This window comes from Erpetoichthys calabaricus, chromosome 3, assembly GCF_900747795.2.
Source record: "Erpetoichthys calabaricus chromosome 3, fErpCal1.3, whole genome shotgun sequence".
Classification (NCBI taxonomy): domain Eukaryota; kingdom Metazoa; phylum Chordata; class Cladistia; order Polypteriformes; family Polypteridae; genus Erpetoichthys; species Erpetoichthys calabaricus.
Window position 1 is genome coordinate 302,079,742 of NC_041396.2, and position 23,075 is coordinate 302,102,816.

General features: G+C 38.9%; 1 protein-coding gene across 2 annotated transcripts in view; it reads left to right on the forward strand.

Annotated features, from left to right (window-relative positions):
- Positions 1–15,362, forward strand: part of ankrd52a (ankyrin repeat domain 52a) — a 102,597-nt gene extending 87,235 nt beyond the window's left edge. The window contains exons 26-28 of one of the 2 annotated variants that reach the window (XM_028798602.2): positions 4,084–4,166; positions 4,252–4,343; positions 12,457–15,362. In XM_028798602.2, the coding sequence (XP_028654435.1) occupies positions 4,084–4,166; positions 4,252–4,343; positions 12,457–12,698 (417 nt within the window). In that variant the 3' untranslated portion in view covers positions 12,699–15,362. The remainder of the gene's footprint in view (positions 1–4,083; positions 4,167–4,251; positions 4,344–12,456) is intronic. The other variant, XM_051925031.1, reaches the window with a different exon arrangement.
- The last annotated feature ends 7,713 nt before the right edge of the window (positions 15,363–23,075 follow it).

A 23,075-nucleotide genomic window follows, 5' to 3' on the forward strand; every position in this document is an offset into this window, starting at 1 on the left:
AAGGGATATAAGGTGGGCCGGGATTACAAGGTTTTTCGTAGGCTGCAGGGATTCTAGTGTTAGAGCTATCTTTTTTTTTTTTTCTCCATACAATAACCTTAAAACTCCCAAATACAAATCAAACACCACTCGCACATGAAACATATTCCAAAGGAAACTCAGCTATTTTACTTATCATTACTTATTGTAATGTTATGTTTGACATAATGTACAAAGCAAGATTCAGACAACTGGATGGTAGCAGGGTGATGAAGTTGGCCATACAGTAATCCCTCCTCCATCGCGGGGGTTGCGTTCCAGAGCCACCCGCGAAATAGGAAAATCCGCGAAGTAGAAACCATGTTTATATGGTTATTTTTAGAATGTCATGCTTGGGTCAAAGATTTGCGCAGAAACACAGGAGGTTGTAGAGAGACAGGAACGTTATTCAAACACTGCAAACAAACATTTGTCTCTTTTTCAAAAGTTTAAACTGTGCTCCATGAAAAGACAGAGATGACAGTTCTGTCTCACAATTAAAAGAATGCAAACATATCTTCCTTTTCAAAGGAGTGCAAAGCAAGCAGTCAAAAAAAAAATCAATAGGGCTTTTTGGCTTTTAAGTATGCGAAGCACCGCCGGTACAAAGCTGTTGAAGCTCACACCCCCTCTGTCAGGAGCAGAGAGAGAGAGAGAGAGAGATAGAGAGAGAGATAAAAAATCAATACGTGCCCTTTGAGCTTTTAAGTATGCGAAGCTCCGTGCAGCATGTCCTTCAGGAAGCAGCTGCACACAGCCCCCCTGCTCACACCCCCCTACGTCAGCGCAAGAGAGAGAGAGAAAGTAAGTTGGGTAGCTTCTCAGCCATCTGCCAGTAGCGTCCCTTGTATGAAATCAACTGGGCAAACCAACTGAGGAAGCATGTACCAGAAATTAAAAGACCCATTGTCCGCAGAAACCCGCGAAGCAGCGAAAAATCCGCGATATATATTTAAATATGCTTACATATAAAATCCGCGATGGAGTGAAGCCGCGAAAGGCGAAGCGCGATATAGCGAGGGATCACTGTATTTGCATTTCATTTAACTGTGGCCACCATGTATGGCAATAAAGCTGAGATAAACTGATTACATTTTTTTAATCTCTGCACAGCCTTGCCTTTTTGAAAAAGCCAACGATGTTTGTCCAAACAAAAAACAAAGTAAAAAAGAAGAGAAAAAAATGTAAATTAACTGTTGGAGCCAAGCCATAATTGAACATAGTGAAGCACAGTTTTTTTTCTATTATAGCTGATTGAGATGCTGTAGAGATGATGACAACAATTTTGAGTTAAAGTAATTAGTAACTACTTGGTAGACATTTATTCAATCCTACACTATGTTGAGGCAGTACTAATTTTTGGCTTCAATGCTAATAGAGAGTCAGGATTTTTAGCAGTTTCTAGCGTTTAAATAAATCACCTTTGTAACATTATAAATACCCTAATTTGGTGACATCCTTTAATGTGAAGTTCTGCTACAGTTTTTTTCATACCAACAAAATTGTATGTAGCATGTTAGACAGTAAACAGCTCAAGTGAACTAATATTAGCCCCTGGTTTAAAAAAACAAAACAAAAAAAAAAACACATATTGCATACAGGAAAGTACTGAGTTACATAGTACAGTGGACCCTTGACTTACGAACTCAATTCATTCGCGAGGGCTGGTTGTAACTTAAGTTGGTTGTAAGTCAAGACTTTTTTTCCCATAAGAAGTAATGGAAATACCCATAATGCGTTCCGAACCTCCCACAGCAACACTTACTTAACCTTTTCATAATAAAAAAGGGTTGTATAATGTGCATAATTTACCAAAAAACCAATAATTTTTCTAATGTACTAACCAAAAAGTTATAAAAAAAAAAAAAAAAAAAAAAAAGTGCCTAGCCTACAAGAAACGACAATTTCATACTGTACTCGCTATTTAATTTGACATCTTTGGGTTGCAGGAAGGGAGGAGGAGGAGAATGAAGTGGAAGGTGGTTATTGTTTGGAAGGAGCCTCCTTATGCTGTACATATTAGCGAGATCGGTCACACGAACGCCACTGTTATATTTCTGCACAATTTCCTTCTTTGTTTCGATTGTGATCGCTTTCTTTACGTTTGTTACCCTCTCTTCCTTCCTTAGCAATTATCGAAATATATAAATCACTGCACTGACCGAAATTACATCCACAAACACATGTATCTGAACTCCGACTGACGCTTACTAGCGCTCTCGGCTGTTTGTTTACAATCGCACAAGTGGATACACGTGACCGCATTCGGGTCGTAACGCAAGACGATGGTCGTAATTCAAAACAAAAATTTTGGTCATAAACCAAGTTGTTCGCGTGTCAGGCCGGTCGTATATCAAGGGTTGACTGTACTTCTGATACATCCTATTAGCCAAATGCACTATAACTGAGGCCCACTGACTTAGAAGAGTTCCTATGCAATTCTACAGCTTCCTCCAGCAAGTTCAAATAAATGACACCATTTACAACGTTGTCAAAAAAGCACGGTCCAAATAAGCCCTACAATGACAATCCATACCGCACTGTATTTTCTTATAAGTTCATGTGGCATACCTCCATAACATGCGGATTCTCCATTACCCAGTAGCTGCAGTTCTGTTGAGCAATTGTGCCAGTTGACTTAATTGTGGTTTCATCGCTCCGAACAAACCAGCCTGTTTGTTTATAATCATTCAAAGTATGTATACATGTTTTTGGACACCCTGTATTTGCAAAAATCATTTGTTTTATGATTAGAATTTCTTTTCTTTTGTTAAAAGGTTCAATTTTTTTTAATATTTTCAATGAAAGATCAGTAGCATATAAATAACGATCGTTTTTCACATCTCATTTAGCTTTCATTTACCAAGGATGTCAATATTAGTAGGAGGACTGTAACTAAGTCTGTCCCAGACCAGAATGAGGAAAAAAAACAGACAAACACAAATGCAGCTTTATATATTAGATTCACCTTCCTTTAAGGAAAAATATTTCATAAAAAGTAATGCCTGTTTCTTTGGTGAAGTAAATAAACCAAAAGTGTACTACTTTTAAAATGGTTAACTAAGTATCAAACACACCTGAAGTATATGCCATATATACCTTTTTTAACTTGTTTAAAGTATCTTCTGCATGTACAGAAAATCAGGTGGAGGTTCAGTGTTCTCCTACAACTACAACAATGCCCATCTCTAATCCTCACAGTATGTAGGTGACACAATGTACACTCACTGTATTAATGCTTTTTGAGTTATTCTCTTTACCAGCTTGATTTCAGATTTCACACTAATGCAAAATTAAGTCTTGATTTCTTGCTAGTTGGGTAATATATTATTTGCCATATTATGATGTTTATAAACCTTAAATCTTTTTCCCTCTTTGATCCTTATTACTTGCAATTATTTTGAAATTGAAATGAGGCCATCTTGTGAGAGTAAAACTTTTCACAGACCAGATTTAAGCGTCCATGAGTTTAAGTCCTATTTAGGTGGCTCCAGCCATGTATCCATTTTGCTGTTATCCTCCTGGTAGTTGCTCACCACTTTCTACCCCTCAGGCATTTATGCGGTTGTTGTTCAAATTTCCAAACTAGTGGTTGGTATTATGCTATGAGGTACTTTGTGAACACCATCTGAAAATTTAAGTCACATTTATTGAATGATTTTTCAAGTCATCCATAAAGGTGATAAAGAGTATGAGGAAGAAAAGTTGCCAAAGCTATGTTATCTGCCATCAGCACTGCTGACTACTAGGTATTAGTTTAATTAGTTGATGCCTAGTCTCTCATTCTTGCCTATCTTTTAAATTCCCTAATTCATAATTTGTTTCTTATACTAGTCAGTGGACTGCTGTCCCAGTTTTTCCTTTTTTGACAGCTGAAAAATTTCACTCATTAATTTACTGTCCGGTTTCCATTTATTCTACACTTCATATACTTGTTATAAAGATTTAGAATAAGTAAATCCTCAGTCCCAGCTGATTTCTTCAGCTTTGTCACCTTATTGTATTTGACCACTCCTGTATTTTAGTTTACAACAGCAGCTGTGATGGCTTCTTTACTCCTTTTAGGGTCATGAGGTGTGTGCCTTGTTGATTCTTGGGGAGACATGCGATCCAGCCCTCATCAATGCAACTAACAGTGCACTGCAAATGTAAGTAGCTTATCACCATGTTCTCTACTTGCTATACTTATGCATTCTGGTAGAATTTTTCCTTAACCTGTCTGTTTTCTCATAGGCCCCTGCATATCGCAGCTAGGAATGGGCTGGCTACAGTGGTCCAGGCATTGCTGAACCGCGGTGCTACAGTACTGGCAGTAGACGAAGAAGGTAAGAATTGTAACTGGCCTTTCCCACTGTGACCATTTGTAGACTTGTGTGCTGTTGTGAAAGGACAAATGAAGTTGACATCCTCAGCAAACACAAAAGTGGCCTGTAAAAAATTTCAAACAACAAAACAAATGTGTGCATTTGATTTGTCATGATATTCAAACATTGGACATGATCTTTGGCAGAGGTTTTATTGAATTTACGTAGGAGTGGATTGACACTTGCACATTGTCATGCTGATAAAGATTATATAACTGATATTATAAACTAAATGGCACAGATATTTTACTTTTGAGTGAAAGGATAAGGATAGCCAGATGTTGCCTATGTCAAACACCAAACAATCAAGGATTGATTGTTTAGCATCCAAATAGTTTAAATAAATTTGTAGTCACTAAACAAAATTAGAATTATTATGAAGAGGTTCTGACCTTGTCAGATGTTGATTAGGTCTGATAAAGGACATCATGGTACCTTATAAGGATGCAAATAAAAAATGTTTAAACATTTAAGCATATCATTATTTTAGTCTGTCAAAATACTTTTGAGTCTCTGAAAATAGGGGGAACCATGTATAAAAAAAAAATGTCTTTCATTCCTAAATCTAAATAGCTCATACAATATTTTTGGTAAACCCCTTAAATTACAGCTGAAAGTCTATCCTTCAATCACATAATTATTGCTTTATTTCAGATCCGTTGTGGTGGTGTACAGAGCCAAAATTATGAAAATTGTGTTACTGTCCTAATACTTATTGACCTGACTGTAGTTCATAGTCATTTAGTGAGAAAGTGGGGCAAGTCAACAGCAATGTTCCTTCTAAGGGTGTGAGCAAAATTTTTAGTTACATTACCCTGAGAGCACTCTTTACTATTACACAATATAATTATCTATTCTTAACAGTGCTTATAAAAAGTTTTATACATTGAATCACAGTGAATTTAATTTGGCTTTTTTGACACTGATCAACTAAAAAGACTCTTTAAAGTCAAAGTGAAAACAGGTCTCTGGAAAGTGGGCTAAATTAATTACAAATCTAAAACACACAGTAATTGGTTGCATAAGTATTTAATATGACACACCTAAATCATCACTGTTTTGGTCTAACCTATACAAAGAAGATGATAGAACATTCCAAGCACTTCTGTGAAAAGCACTTCCGTGTCACTGAATATCCCTTGGAATCCAGTGTCGGACACAGACAGACAGACAGATTTCATTTTAAAGTCCCAAAACACGTTTATTTACACAATGCACACAGTCCAAATATGCACAACCCAGTGCTACAGCACCAATCACCCCAATAGTCCAGGCCAGTCCACAATACCTTCAGGCTGCCTCCTTCTCTCCTCTAACTCTCACTCTCCCTCTCACTCTGAGACTTCATCCTCTTCCACCCGACTCCAGCCCTGAATGAAGGGAGGCGGCCCCTTTTATAATCACCCGGCAATCTTCCCCTGACACGCCCCTGTGTGGCGGAAGTGCCGGCTGTCTTTCCGGAAGCACTCCGGGTGTCTCATTTTCTTCTTCCCCCCCAGCACTTCCTGGTGTGGCGGAAGTGCCGGGGTCCCAAATCCTCCAGGCATAAGGACACCCCCTGGCGGTCCGGAGAAGGCATAAGCCCTCCTTCTGTCCTTCTGGGCATCCCGGCTGGGTACCACCCCCAGCCACGTGCCACACCAGGTAAATCCATCATTGAGAAATGGATAGAGGATGGCACAGCTACAAATCTTTCTAGGGCAGGCTGTCCAGATGAACTGAGTAATCATGCAAGAAGATTAGAGAGCAGAGCCACCAAAAAACCCGAGAGGACTCTGAAGGAGTGAAATGCTAGGAAATGGAGTGGCTGAGATCGGAGAGACGTTACAACTTTATGGACGTGTGGCAAAGAGTAAGCCACTTTTTGTTTATATATATATATATATAGATATAGATATATATATATATATATATAAAAAATCTCAGAAATCATATTGGAGTCTCTATAGTTATCTGAAAAGATGGTTCTATAGTCTCTATTATCACAAATGCACCAACCCCACCTTGATGCATGGTGTTGACAGCAGCATTGTGTGGTAGGGATGCTCCTCTGTAGCAGGCCCTACAAAGCGTGTGAGGAAAAAAATGAAAGCACCAAAATATAGGGAAATTCTGGCAGAAAACCTGAATTGGTCTGCATGAAACCCAATACCTTGGGAAGAGGTTTATTTTCCATCAAGGCAATGACCCTGAGCATGAAACTAAAGCACAGGATTGCTTCAAAACATTGCATGTTAATGGTAAGAAGTGTGGCATGGTGGGTAAAACTTTGGACTTCAAATCCTGAGATTGTGGGTTCAAATTCCACTACTGGTGCTGTGTGACTTCACCTGCCTGTGCTTCAATTGAAATTGAAATAGAAAAAGAAATTTGACCAAAGCGCACAGACTCGAGCCTTTCATGGCTGTGAAAGGTGAATTGGCTAAATACTGACTTGAAGGGGTGAATATGTATGCTATCAGTTGTTTTGTTTTATCTTTGTAATTTGACCACTTTGTACAGTTCTGCTTTCACTTTGACATTAAAGAGCCTTATTAAATGCAGATACTTCAAATAGTTCAATCTTTGCTGAAAGGTAAGAGTAAAGTTCACTCTGGTCAGCAGTTTTTAAAAGTGTAGGTAAAATTAATTCTGGACCCTGTTCTTAATGACTTAAACATTTAACTGACTACAAAAGATGTTTTAACCTGTTGAAAAAAATAAACATCACATTCATACTTTAAATGCAACAGTGTTACAGGTTTATAATTATTAAGGTTTCCATAATTTAAAAAAAAGATACTTCTTGAAATTCTTGGCACACTGGTAATACTGCTGTCTCACAGTAAGGAGACCAGGGTTCGCATCTTGAGTCCTCCATGTGTGAAGTTTGCATTTCTTCCCCATGTCTGCATGCGTTTCCTGCCACAGTCCAAAAACATGCAGGATAGGTGGATTAGTGATACTAAATTGACCAATATGTATGGTTGGGTGTTTGTATGTGTGTTTGCCCTGCGATGGACTGGGACTCTTTTCAGGTTTTATTCCTGCCTTGCCCCGTGTCCTAGCTGGCACCCTGTTCCGGACTTAGCAGGATAGATAACCTAGATTCTAGTGCAATGGGAAAACCCTAGTAACTGACATTTTTTTCCATAATTGAGGTTTTTTTTTTTTTTAGTTTTTGGAGTTATTTGGTCTTTCCTGATATTGTTATAAGGTAGCATTGATGGCCAAATATGTCTTCATTCTGGTCATAGCTGATGGAAGAAGTTAGTATGTACTCCATATTTTACATACTGCAACACAAAAACCTCCACTGACCAATGAGGAAACACCACCTACCAATGAAAATGCCAGATAACGATCATTTGATTTAAATGCTGCGACTGTGTGACTTAAATAGCAGAAGGTGTTGATTCGTGAGAAAAAACAATATTGTGTACAAAATTAAATCTAGAGATCGTTAATTATAGGGGCAACATTTTCTGAATTTGCTGAAAACTTGAAAAATGTGACATACTAGGTTTTTCCATAGTTGATGAGAAATTACCTACTCTGGCTGCCCTCTTTGTCAATTAAGTGTGCTGGTGAATGTTCCAACATTGAAGTTGCCATCTTATGAAGGTCTGTGAGTGGGTGAAAACAGCACTACAAGTCTTGCCAAGCCCATTGATAGCCTTTCAAGGCTCAGTTGTCAAAACCCAGAATGATTCAACAGTGCATTCATAATGTAGGCTGTAGAACGGAAACCATGAAAGATGAGTATTGAAGCAATTTTAAAAATGTCATGCTCATTGGTATTTTGATACTTTTGATAACCCTAGTATTGAATAATGTGGCATTTCTACACATTGCAGAACATATTTTAATGTTTTTATTAAACTGGCATGTTCATTTAAACTGATCATTAATGATTTATTCATGCATTAATTAAATGAGGCAAGGAAATGTACATAATGTACTCGCATCTGATATTCATGATTTTTTTTTTTTTTAGGTCAAAATTTTTTAAAATATGGGTCATTTAGTTTTGCTCCATGTTTTTGAAACCAAAGTCACTTCAGAAGGATTATTGTACATGATGTGTGGGCATAAGAAATATAATTGTGTAAATTTATTGTCAATTTCTAACACTAGAATCCCTGAACCCTACGAAAATATTCGTAATGCCGGACCATCTTAAATTCCCTCACAACTCGTTAGCAGCGTCTTTGTTTTGGTAATGTGTCGAGCAGCAAGCAACCTACTATCCCATCTCCCAACGATACAGCTGAAGTCAAGTCAGGTGCAAAATTCTCAGAGCTGAAGTCTATGGGACTTGGGTGTCTGGAATTGTATAAGGTAAGTAATATATCGTTATTTGAAATTCAGTGCATCCGGAAAGTATTCACAGCGCATCACTTTTTCTACATTTTGTTATGTTACAGCCTTATTCCAAAATGGATGAAATTCATTTTTTTCCTCCGAATTCTACACACAACACCCCATAATGACAATATGAAAAAAGTTTACTTGAGGTTTTTGCAAATTTATTAAAAATAAAAAAACTGAGAAAGCACATGTACATAAGTATTCACAGCCTTTGCTCAATACTTTGTCAATGCAGCTTTGGCAGCAATTACAGCCTCAAGTCTTTTTTAATATGATGCCACAAGTTTGGCACACCTATCCTTGGCCAGTTTCACCCATTCCTCTTTGCAGCACCTCTCAAGCTCCATCAGGTTGGATGGGAAGCGTCGGTGCACAGCCATTTTAAGATCTGTCCAGAGATGTTCAATTGGATTCAAGTCTGGGCTCTGGCTGGGCCACTCAAGGACATTCATAGAGTTGTCCTGAAGCCACTCCTTTGATATCTTGCCTGTGTGCTTAGGGTCGTTGTCCTGCTGAAAGATGAACCGTCACCCCGGTCTGAGGTCAAGAGCGCTCTGGAGCAGGTTTTCATCCAGGATGTCTCTGTACATTGCTGCAGTCATCTTTCCCTTTATCCTGACTAGTCTCCCAGTCCCTGCTACTGAAAAACATCCCTACAGCATAATGCTGCCACCACCATGCTTCACTGTAGGGATGGTATTGGCCTGATGATGAGCGGTGCCTGGTTTCCTCCAAACGTGACGCCTGGCATTCACACCAAAGAGTTCAATCTTTGTCTCATCAGACCAGAGAATTTTCTTTCTCATGGTCTGAGAGTCGGGCTGCCATGTGCCTTTTACTAAGGAGTGGCTTCCGTCTGGCCACTCTGCCATACAGGCCTGATTGGTGGATTGCTGCGGAGATGGTTGTCCTTCTGGAAGTTTCTCCTCTCTCCACAGAGGACCTCCGGAGCTCTGACAGAGTGACCATCAGGTTCTTGGTCACCTCCCTGACTAAGGCCCTTCTCCCCCTATCACTCAGTTTAGATGGCTGGTCAGCTCTAGGAAGAGTCCTGGTGGTTTCAAACTTCTTCCATTTACGGATGATGGAGGCCACTGTGCTCATTGGGACCTTCAAAGCAGCAGAAATTTTTCTGTAACCTTTCCCAGATTTGTGCCTCGAGACAATCCTGTCTCGGAGGTCTACAGACAATTCCTTTGACTTCATGCTTGGTTTGTGCTCTGACGTGAGCTGTCAACTGTGGGACCTTATATAGACAGGTGTGTGCCTTTCCAAATCATGTCCAGTCAACTGAATTTACCACAGGTGGACTCCAATTAAGCTGCAGAAACATCTCAAGGATGATCAGGGCAAACAGGATGCACCTGAGCTCAATTTTGAGCTTCATGGCAAAGGCTGTGAATACTTATGTACATGTGCTTTCTCAATTTTTTTATTTTTAATAAATTTGCAAAAACCTCAAGTAAACTTTTTTCATGTTGTCATTATGGGGTGTTGTGTGTAGAATTCGGAGAAATAAAATGAATTAAATCCATTTTGGAATAAGGCTGTAACATAACAAAATGTGGAAAAAGTGATGCGCTGTGAATACTTTCCGGATGCACTGTACATAATTTCATGTGTATTGTGTGTCAACAACAATATGTGTAAATGTGGAATGACAGGAAATGTGAAGCAAGAAATGTTGAACACATAACTAACTAGCAACTATTTGTTGAAAACTTTGTTCTGAGTTACAACCCAGTACAACATATTTCTGTTGATGAGCTGCTGTTTCCAACCAAGGTCCATTGTCCTTTTTTGCAATACATCTCAACCAGGCCTGAAAAATTTGGCATAAAGTGCTTGATTGCGGCAGATTTGCAGACAAAGTACATGTGCAATGCTACTTCTTATTTAGGAAAAGATCCCAGTCGTCCTACTGGAGAAAGACTTTTTGAGACTGTGGTCATAAAGCTTATGGGGCCGTTTCTGGATAAAGCTAGAACAGACAACGTCGCTTTTGCTGGCCAATGAGCTGCTGCACCGCAACACAGCTCTGCTTGGCACCATAAATAAAGTGCGACTGGAACTTCCACAAGCAGGTAATGTCACTTCAGTATGCAAGCAATTCTCCACATCAGTGTTTAGATCTGCCAGTACCATGCTCACGGTCATTGCATGCAAAAAGAAGTCTGTCTGCATGTGCAGTACCATGCACCATATCATGGAGATTGGGCAAGATCGGTGGGGGGGGGGAAAAAATGTTCAAATGACATAGCGTTTTCAAATAATGACTTTTTCATGCATGGAGTGTGCATGCGTGAGAGAGGCAGACACAGATTTGAATATAAAATAAACACTTTCGCAAAATTATTATGAAAGAAGTGTGCTTTTATTCAAGAATAAAACTGAATAACAGAATATTCAAGTGACAGCAAGATGCCAAAAAGACATGATTCACCAGCATTTGTGTGTCTGTTTATATCCCTTCAGCGATACCTTTTACAAGTAGCAAAAATTTACACCAGGTGTTACAGACTCAGTAGTAGTAATAATTGCAGCTCACTACTCAAAATAGTAAATGTAAGGAGGCCCTGGTCTCGAACCCGCAACCACTTGATTAGGAGGCAGCAGTTCTTATCTCTACAACAGCCAAGAAGACAAGTCTCTTTTATATCGATTGATATATGGGCTTCGGTTTTTGCATTATTGACAGCAACATGTAAATTGAATAATTTCTTTTTTTCTTCTGTTGAATTCTTGAATAAAAGCACATCTTTGTTATACCTTTTGTGAAGTGTTTATTTGATATTTGGACTTCACTCTTCACACATTATACACTTCACGTCAGCATTTTGTCATTATTACTATAACATGAAAAAGTTTGTTTTAGTTATGTGTTCAACGTTTCTTGCCTCACATTTCCTGTCATCCTACATTTATACGTATAGTTGTAGACAAGGAACACACATGAAATTATGTATTTCAAATAACTATATATTATTTACCCTATACAATTCCAGACACCTAACGTCCATAGACTTCAGCTCTGAGAATTTTGCATCTGACTTGACTTCATCTGCCTTGGTTGTAGATGGAATAGCAAGCTGCTTGTGCTGATTGACACATTTGCAGAACAAAGACGCTGCTGACAAGGTGCCAGGGAATTTAAGATGGTCCGGCATTACAAATATTTTCATAGGTTTCAGGGATTCTAATGTTAAAGGATTCACCTATTGGTTTTCCATGGCAGGCTTTAATAATTGTTTACCATGAGTTGTGCTGTCCCTTCTTTGTAAACTTTCAACGGTGAATTTCCTGACTTGCTTCTTTGTTTGCTACTAGTAAATGTGAACTAAAACTCAAAGTTGTGCACATGTGTGCACCACAGATGTAATTTTAATAATTTGGTAGCAGTGGTAGCGCTGCTTCCTCGCCATACAGAGACCAGGGTTCTTGTCCCAGTCCTCACGGTGTGGAGTTTTCATATCCTACCCATGTCTCTGTGGGTTTCCTCTGGGTGCTCCAATTTCCAGTTGGTCACTGGCAGTTGGTTTAGAAATTACTGATTTCTTTTAATTATTTTTTTATTTCAGTTAGTTTTTGAGTATATATCTGAGTTTTGATCAGATTTTAGTTTAATTATTTCATTTAACAAAATGTTTTCTAGTCCTTTTATTTATACTTTTTTCTTAATGATGATAACCTTGCTCTGCTCTCCTTTCCTTTTCTCCCCGTACAGGTCACACCCCAGCTCTGGCCTGCGCCCCTAACAAGGATGTAGCAGACTGCCTGGCTCTCATCCTCTCCACCATGAAGCCTTTTCCTCCCAAAGATGCAGTGGGGTCCCCATTCGGCCTCAACCTGCTGAAGAACTGCGGGATCGCAGCTACGTGCAGCCCCTTGCCCAATGGGAACATCCACCACACCTATGGCAAGGACCACCATGCCACCATCGGGTTGGATGGCTGCTTTTCTGAGTGACCGCTGAGGCTGGAGGTGTTGGGAGGGGAGTAGTTGGCATTGCCAGGCTTGAAGATCACACTTTGGGTGATTCCTTAATAACCTTTAAAAAAAAAAAATTTAAAAAAAGTGTGCATATGTAGACATCAAGGTACACCACATGTAGTTGTGTACAGGTAATACAGTCAGATCATCTGTTGTCCATCCCCTGTATCGACTCAAATAAGACAGGTGGAAAAGGGGAATTTGGAACAGCTGTTCTGTACTGTGTAGGGCTCTCGGCATAAACCTGCAGGAAGGAACGTACAGAAAACACTAGTTCATCTTTTCCTTTGCCATATACATTGAGTAGCATTAGCACTGGCATTTCGGAAGAGATAAGCTAATAAGGGAGTGGCAGATTCTGGCATGTGAAATAGTGGCTTTTCTGCATGTTCCATGTTCGGCTGGAGGTAGACTAGAGGGCAGCAGTAATGAGTTTGACAGGGATCATCAACCCCCTTTCTCAGCTGAACCCACCCCTCTACGCTTCTTTCAGTTCAATAAGCCTAGGCTGCTGTAAAAAGAACAATGCTGGACACTAACAGAAAGACAAAGCAGAGCAGGTCACCAAGGCTTAATTTATTTTTTATTTATTGTAAAGAAAAATTTTTAGTCTTGTTTTCCCACTGGGTCAGGACCAGTTCACTTAAACAAAAAACAGACACTGCTGACACATGACCAACTGGAAGGAGGAAATAGGGCTGTGGGTGCCAGGATGAAGTGCTTACTGGTATACTTTTTGGGTCCATTGTTGCCTGCTAGTAGAGGCTTGAATTGCACATGTAATATTAGCTCTTACTTTTTACCTGAATTTTCAGTTTATTTTTCCACACTGATTGCTCACTGGATTATTTGCAGTGATTTGGAGCACAAGTATTTTTCACCCTTCCACCCCACCTTCTTCCTGGAAAGCACTCTCAACACCCTACTTCCTTAGAAAATATGTTTAGAATCTGATACGCAGTTCTTTATTTATTTCTTTTGTGAAAATGACCAAATATTGCTGTTTTTGCTTTGATTTAGAGAGCTGCTCCAAATACCTCCTTTCCAGTCGCCTAGGACACTGAATATGTGACCTATAGTCTGTAGAGAAAATGTGACCTTAATTGGTTTCCCATGAGATACAAATAACACTGTCCTTTTCAGCTAGACCAGACAACTCAAATTGATAAATACCAAGATGAGCATTAGCTGCTGAATTATGTGTCACTTCAGGGTTGTTTAATACAATATAAATACACGTATATTGGTCACTCTCCAGTTAACACGAAGCTGGCAAATGGCTTCTACACTTTCAAAAGAGCTCTGCCATACTGTATTCAGTGCCAGGCAAGTTTTAATATGCATTATGTTGCATTTTGCTGACATCGTCTTTGCTCAGTTTTGTTGGTCAGTGGTGAGAAGAGGCACTTGATACCTTTTGTATTCCTTGGTAATTTTTCCCCACTAGGGATCTCCTCCAAATTGTCACCTATAATTTCCCATCATTGATGGACCTTGTACATTTGTGGGCAGCTGTCATGCACTTTTTTTGTCCTGCTTGACCTCTTTTTGCACTTGCTGGAGATTTGAGATTTGTTCCCCCTCCCCAACCAAAATAACCCACTTTCCTCTGAGCTTCCTGACGTATAGACAATCTGTCTGCACTTGTTTGCACTAAGAGACTGAAATGAAATGCAATTGTTAGCTTATCGGCAAAATCTATAGCCAAACCTTTGAGAAGTCACTCAAATGGAGTATGCCGCATGTAGCCCTGTTGTTTGCACCTCTCCCTGACCTTACTCGAGTGACGTGGATGAAAAAGTGGTATCATTTTAATCATGGCGCAGGGGATGGCGGGGGTAGTCGCCTTCATCTGCTTAGTTGGCATCGTTTATTAATTTTGCCAGTTACCTCACTCCCCTCTTCAGTGGATGGAATTGCCCTTTCTTTTTGAATGTTGTTTACATAGCTAGCTTATGAAATTGATAAAAATGCAACTAAAATCAAAGTGAATTAATTGTGAAAAAATGTGATAATTTTAAAGTGCAATAAATGAAATATGATAAGGTTTAGTAAATACACAAGCTTGAAAGGGTGCAAGTACAAGTGAAATCGGAAGAACTAATGTGACAGGCTGTAAATGCCAATTTATGCACCATCAAGACAAAAGGAAACTATTCAATTAAATAAAATGATTTAACATGCAATAAGCATAGACTAAAATGGTGTTTGAACACACCATGTGCAATCTGAAGGAGTTGAAATATTTGTAATATTGTAACACCACGGAAATGTAAATATATGTGAGAAATATTGATACACCTAGAGTGTAAATACGGCAGAGTTTGAAAGGAGAAGAACGGACTTACATGACAGTATATCCGAATGTAAAATATTGCTGTCTTTTTTTTCTAAATAACGCTTCCCCCCCCCCCCACGTGGATTGGTGGACAGTTTGCCACTCCTGTCTTGCCGCCTTCTATCCTGCCGATTTTATTTGTTGTTTTTCTGTTTGTTAAAATCTTGGACTGCTCTTCCTCACCTGTGTCTTAATGTCTGGATAAATAGTAATAGTGTAGCACTAGATAAGTCTTGTGTATTGTAGTGTGTAGGAAAGAATATTATACTCTCCAAATAACCACTTTTTTATATATATATATATATATATATATATATATATATATATATATATATATATATAAAAAACACATCACTATTAAAATCCCTTGAAGGTGCTGATATTTGACTGGGGTGGGGGAGGGTAAAAAAAACTTTTGACCTCATGGGCAAAATGGCAATACGCTCAAAAATGGATCAGAATTTGTAAGGAGTATTTGCTGTCTTGGTAGATTACATTCAGTATTATTCTCGAATTTCAAGAATCAGGAAGCTGTTCATATTAAAAAGTTTACAGTTCGTAACTCAGGACATATTGAATATACATATTTTGGGAAGATGGCTCGTTTGTCCACAATGGACCAGTTTTAAACCTGATAATATTACAGTGTATGCGGGTTTCTTTTTAAAGTGTCAGAAGGTAATCGATTCACCATATAGATGTTGCTGGGGTTAATGATGATTTTGTTGCTATTCAGCACTAGTTACATAAATAAAAAGATCACCATCACTAAGGTCCCCAGCAAGCTCCCCATGTAACATGTAACCTCACATTTCTAGTGTTTAAGTTAACAAACTGTTATGACTTAACTGGTAATGTAGCCTTTCTTAGATATGTGAATTACTGCAGGCTGCTCAAACTTTTGACTGAGTCCTGGGTTGGCATTTTCATTAGTGCAGCAAGGTGAGGTGGCAGTAAGAGCAAAGAAATCTCTGAGTATAGCAACCCTAATGCGTGTCATCAGACAGAAATGACAATCAATAGTGAACTAAAGGGCTTTTGGAGTTCTTCCTATTGCCGTTTTATGACGGTCAACTTTTTGCCCGACCCGCCCAAATTTTTTTTTTTTTTTTCTTCTTTTGCATTTCATGATTTTATGCCTGTTATGACTAGAGTTGCTCTCTTTCCAGCATTGTTCTGTTTTACAAAAGCCTGGCAGATGTCTACAGCACAGCATACTAAATACAGTAATAATAAAAAAAAAATGCGTATTATATTGCAAACTGAGATTTTTATCTGTTCCTCAGTGCATTCAAACCTAGGGCTGGGATGGAAAGTATAAAAAAAAAAAAAATGAAAAGCTTCACTGGAACCCTAAAAACTGGCATATATTTATTTTTGTTTCCAGGTCTTGCTGTTTATTTAACTGTGCTATACATGTAGGAACCTCCAATGCCAAAAACTATATATGTATAGAATTATTATTCCTTAAGTTAATGGTACTACAATATTAGAAAACTGAATGATTGTATTACACTTATTTTTATTTTATTTCTGTTTTCTGTTTCCATATTAAGCCTTTTAAGGATGTCATTACTATACTGACTCATTTGATGATACCATCAAGGGCATGCTGGCTTCATCAATGATGTCACTGAGCAGACCTCAGCTCCTCATTGTCCATGTTAACGCGAATTTCTTCTGATGCCATTCGGTTTGTGGTGTCTGTTTGCGTCATTACTGTGTAACCTGTAAGGGGGACAAAAATACTAGAGTGACACTAGCATGGAGGAGGCACAGTTTTATGCTTGTTTCACTGATCTCCTTTTCTTCTGTTGTAATTACTCTGAAGTTGTTATAATGTTGAATTTATTCATGCTAAAATGTATTTCTTTGTGGGAAGGGAGGTGCAGTGCTTATTTAAACCTAAAACAAACAAGTAGGGGAGGAAGGGGAGAGTCTGGGTGTCTGAACCGGAGAGCTGTTTTCACCAGGCACTCAGTCTTCCTCCTGCTGCACCTTTCCCTAACTCATGCGGGTTTTGTTTTGGGCTTCAGCAGTTTACCATTTTTAACCCGTTTATGAGGCCAGTAAGCTTTATAAAAGTAACAATACAGTGAGGTTCCACTCAGCCCTGATCCAAAGCACTTGCTTCGAATCAAGCACTTTTAAAAAGAAAAAAAAAAATTTAAAAAAATGTGTATAAATATGTATATGAAATATGATGAGGGTTGTGTTTCCCCAAATGCCATCCTGCTCCCCTCCCTCCCAAAAGAAACACATCTGTGGTGCATGGTCGGCGTATGGGTGTTTCTGTTTGGGATTGGGGGTGTGCAGGTAGACAGTTGGGGTTTGGGGAGAGAGAGAGAGAGAGAGAGAGAGAGAGGCTTATGAAAAACACACGCACACAGCCACTCGTGCGCGCACGTCATCACAGCACAAATACATTTCAAAGCAAAAGTGTATTTGCACTGCCGTTTCATCCTCTTATTAGTTGCCAAAAAGTTCTTTTAAAAAAAAAAAAAAAAAAAAAAAAAAAGGTTAATAAAGCAGCTGAAAACTCCGCTGAGCCATAAATTTTACTGACTTAAAAACTGAATGTATGGTCCATTTAAAAAAAAAAAAAAAAAAAAAAAACAATAATAATACTTGCACGCGATCAGGCTGAGGCGGTAGCCATGTTTTACAGGTTGACTTTATGTGTGTGAAGAAGTTGAATATTAATTTTAGCTTTTAATAAAACAAGCAAGCAAATGAGAAATGTAGTCATCTGTCATGGGCTGCAGTTCTTCTGACAGATTTTGTTTTCCTTTGTTTTTGTCTAGTCAGTGGAATGCAGGGGGTCTTTCCCCGGTATTGGATGTATTGTATTGTATTAGATGATATTTAATTTGCGCCTTTCTGAGTTTTTATCTCTTCACACCTGGCCGGTATAGCTGGGCGGAACTGAGCTCAGCAGATATTTTTCCATTCTGCTGCCAGGTTCTTGTAGCGTGCCCAGGGGCAGTGTTTTTTTTTTTTGTTTTTTTTTTCCTTCTGTCAAGCGTGATTATGATTTTTATACAAATACATATGCTTAGACCAGTGTTAAGTGCTCTTTCTTTAAGAAAACTACAAAGCTTTTAGATTGGATTACTACCCCCATCCCCAGACTGGTAGCTATTGGACCCCTACTTGTGCTGAGTCTCGGTCACTTTAGGTATAAATTGTTGATTTACTAATATGAAGTTATGCAGACCAAATTGTGGAGCTCTGTCTCCTAGTCGCACACAGTTATTTTATTTTTTTTATTTATTTATTTTCAGGTGCTGTGATTTTGGTCTTTTTAGAATTTTTTGTTAATTTTGTCTGAGTAATCTGGAATACCAGCTTAATATAAAAAATATATATGTATATAAATATAAACATAACATTTGCTGTAGGCAGCAGGAAAAAAAAATATCTTGCCTACTTTTAAGGTGGGTATGGACTGCTTGCCTTTGTGAGATTGTGACTCAAAATGTTCCTCTTATGGAACAATAACTGTCCCCATTACTTGAAGAACCATTTTCAACAGGAGTTGGGGACTTGACATGGGGTGGGGGGGTTGGGTTGTTAAGATTTTAAGAAGGGGTAAAGGGGACTGGCACAAGTGGAGATAAAGGGAAACAGTCATGTTTTCTGTCTTTTGATACTGAAAAGTACTCATGTGGGAGCTTTAGAAAAAATTGCATTGTGAAACAATGCAGTCATTAGTTGCCAGAAAAGATCAGACTGATGATGTCACTAGTCGTATTGAGCTGGTGAAAGAGCTTAAATCCAAAAAGTCGGTGGGTTGGCTATGCACATCTTCGCTCAATCTGTTGGAGTGAATATTGGGATTTTTAGTTCTTTCACCAACTTAATACATGACCAGTGATATCACGGTCTGCGCTGTACTGGCCGTTTTTATATATATATATATATATATATATATATATATATATATATATATATATATATATATAAGAAAGAAAAAAATGGCTTCAATGTTTTGACAAGCCAAAATGTGACAGTACTTTTCTCTGTTAAATGATAGGAAAAACGAGACTGTTCTCCTTTGAGATTTAGTGTGCGCTTTCTCTTTAATCTTAATGTCAGTATTTGGCTGCCCAATATTGCTGCCTATGCTCTTGGTGGCCTAAAGGCTGTGAATGGTTGCGTTTATAAAGTTCTCCCCAGGTGGGAGAGGAATACCCATTAAATGCCACCTCCAGTCCGTAAAATGACCTCAATATACTGTACCCCATATCTTTCAGGCCTTTACTTCTTTGTTGTATCGCTCCTTCCATATTGAAGCCCACCCCACCTTGAAGGACTATATATGTACAGTATCAAATTTTAAAGAGATTCACGTTCCTTCATCAGGGTTGCCTAGAATCTCGCTCAGATGGGCAATAAAAGCCATCAGAGTTCAAGGTCTACCCAGCTGGCCACGCTGCCTTCCAGCTTCACCGGAGACTTTGGAAAGCAGTTTTTCAGAGTTTTACCTAAAACTTCAAACGTTTTATCATCACCCATAATAGTTTTTAATAATGAAAATAGTATCAGATGATTCATTTATTTGACCTTATTTTTTTACCATGGATATCTGTTTTTCCAATGCCTGGTAGCTTCTAGCCTAGTAGGTATGCACTGTTGCCAAATGCAGCCTGCATTTATTCAGATGTCTCCCTCAATCTCAGAGATGCTGGCCCTTTGGGTGCCTTTATTAATGGGTTTTATAGTTGTGCACACTGATGCTGTAGGTACTTCATTTTACTGAATCCCTACAAAGCTGATGGAGCACTTTGTTTTTATCAAATTGGAAGAAACAAGCAGGAAGTCTGCCAAGTTTTCTGAGAAACATACTTGTTAATCCTACCCCCTCACCCATCAAAGCACTGCCACCATCTATATTTCATGTTTTGATCATTGGCACCACACAGGTGTATTCAGTGACATCAATCAATGTGATGTGAACTTGCCTTTGGTGAGCGGTTAAGTATATCCTTGAAGGGGCTAAAGGTGCTGACTGTGGTTTAGCAAGTACATGCTCAATTGATGGGTGACCCATAAGGAGAGTGGCAAGGGAGCATATCAGGTATAGCACACACATCTTCAAAGGTGTCATTTCAGTCTGGGCAGAATTGTCCATGAGTTTATGAGGTAAGGGAATGGTAGGTCTTCCATTGTAAGATCCAGCGATTTTAGAACTCTGCTCACCATAGTTACTTAAAGGGTACCATGGAGTTTTTGCGGTTGTAACAAAATGTAAGGATTGAAATAAACGATCTTCCAGTGCAGGGGTGGGTGAAGAGGAAATGATGTTAAACCTCTCTATCTCTTTGTCCATAGTAATTTGTGTATGTCCTTAAAACAAGCCAAAGAAAGTCTTGCCTTACCTATAGAAAGAAAAGATACCTGCTAATCTGTCTTGTTTTTCTCCCTTAAACTATGTGTGTGACACAACTCTTCAAGAAGAGTGTAGCAGTTAATGTGGGACAGTTTTACATTTCTTTACATGCACTGGAAGCATTGGGAAGATTTATTTCAATTACTGTTTGATTGTGTTTATTGTGTTTTTTTTCCCTAGTATGTTGTTGTGCTTCAGTGTGGAGGTTTAGATTTATTCTTAATTCACCGATTCTTCCAGAACATTCTTTCTCTTTGCTTTTTAAAAATCTTGACTGCCTTTGCCATACATTATTATTGTCTTCCTCAGTGAATCGCTAGAGGAATTGTTGGTAATTCCTAAGGCGTGCTGGAGTACCCAACCCATCCCAACCAGTTGCTGTATAATGGCTGTCTGCAGTACACAACTTTATAAAAATCTTTTTGCAGTTCTTAACAGGAGTGAATATCTTGTCTTGTGTGTCACTTAGCGGTACAGAATAATGTTTTTATGTGGGGAGGTGGGTTGGTTTTAGGGTGAAGTGAATCTTGTAACAAAAATATAAAATTAATGTAACTGTTGTGACTGCTAGTTTAGTTTGGCTGGGACTGCATCTCATTGTGTTTGTGAACTTGTTTTTCACCCTGTTATGTATGGAAAAACTTGTCCCTTTCCCCAATCCATTGTCGCCTAAGCAAAGCCTAGGTAAAAATTCAGTTGTGTAAGCCTTACCCATTCTTTCAATGGGGTTGTGGATGTTCCTGTTGCAGTAGGCCTCCTGTTCGCCCTTTGTCCAATTCCCGTATGTGATACCAAGGAGCAAACTTGAGAGACACAGTTCGTGTCCAAAACTCCCTACCCTCAACATGATCAAAACAAGAGCCTTAAACACAGAGATTTCTAAACTCGGAGCAATACGTACAAAGCTGCTTAAAGGAAGGAAGGCTGCCGCAGTACGAGTTTCCATTTCCTTTCATTCCTAGCTGTGTGAAGGAGCATGGATGGCTGCTTTTAGTGCAGACTCCTGAATTGAACTTGGAAATTGAGGTAACGTCACAAGTGTATGCCAAATTTTTGGATGTCCCCACCCCACCCCAGACTTAGTTACCCAGACAATTGAAAATGACTGAGCGCCAGCATGGCGTTGCCTCTTGCCTTCCAAACTTTTGATCATTGCAAGTGTAGCGTTTTTTGAAGTGCAAGTTTAAAATGAAACTTCTTGCCTTATTAAGATAACCTGTTTGTTTTTGTTTTTTTTTTCTCTCTCAAAAATGGTGCTATGCATGGAAGCCTCGAGACTACTGGCAGCCAGCGTGCAAATATAGTCATGCAAAGGATCAAGTCAGGGATGTAAACTAGGAAGTTAGGGCCAAGTCAGCCAGCTGAGCCGGACTTGTTGAGTCAAATATGCATCCGCGGCCTGACAGGCATCTCGTAGGCTAAGTGGTTCAAATCGAGAAGTTTAGATAAGAAAAGAGCAGCTTTGTATTTTTTTTTCTTTTTTTTTCTTTTTTTTTTTTTTTTGGTTGCTTTAATTTTGTTAAAGCAAGTACTGTAACCTTTCTCTCACTCAACCAAGTTTTTGAAGAAAAAAAAGAAAAAAAAAAATAATCTCAGGTAATGAAAATTTGCTCGATTGCACTGATGGCTGGCTCATCGGCCTGCGGGAGCTGATGTGGAACTTTTAGTTTTCTTTTGTTTTCCCGCTCATCTTTGGACAGTCGGATACTCTAGGGTTATTTCTCTCTCTCTTCATTTTGGGGCAAAAAGGGCTTATTTTGTTTTCTTCCTTCTGATATGAAGCAGATTGCTGCCAGGACAAGCACACATTGAGGCAGAAGCCATGGCAGTGGTATCTTGGCATTGGGTTGGGTGCTAGGGACTTGAGTTACAACTGCTTGTGCTTTTTTTTTTTTTTCTCTGTTGTCCGCTATTAGATTGTGTGCGCCGTGCTGCAGGCTTATTTATTAATTTTTTTTCCTCTAACCTTTTGCATGTGGTGTTGTAATTGCTTTTTGTGAATCTGAGTTTTAATCTGCATAGTCTACATTTTGCATGCTAGTAATTAACAATTCAAATGTTAGATGTTGTATTTTGTAATTGTGGGTTTTTTGTTTTGAATCTGTGAGAAATTAGGAGAAAAAAAAGCAAAGTGCAATAATGAGAAGTACCTCTTCAACGCCTTCATAAGTGTTTAATATGTAAGTAATGTTTTTTTTTTTTGGGTTTGTTTTTGCCAAAAAAAGTTGCTTGGACATAAAAATATAAGAATATCAAGGCAAACTGATGTCAAGCTGTTGGTTTTGCACAAGTTTTTTTTTTCCTTTCTATTCAAATTGTACTGTAACAGTGAACGTTTACAGGTGGAACTTGGTACATGGCAGCACTGCATAAGTATGGGGTTGACAGTCTGGGGACTCGATGGCAGGGTGCTTTCAGAATGAAATGACACTGCGTAATTAAACCAGGGAATGATTGTGTGAGTGGCTGGAGCCATTTGCTGCATCAAAGCCTTAAGTGTTCCCCATATCCAGCACACTTCTGAAACGTAGGGCTTTGGAGTGACCTACAGGTAGGCCAGGCATCAATTTCCACACAGTCATTGACTAGTGTGGGAAGCTCTGTGTTTCTCATTTTTATGTGA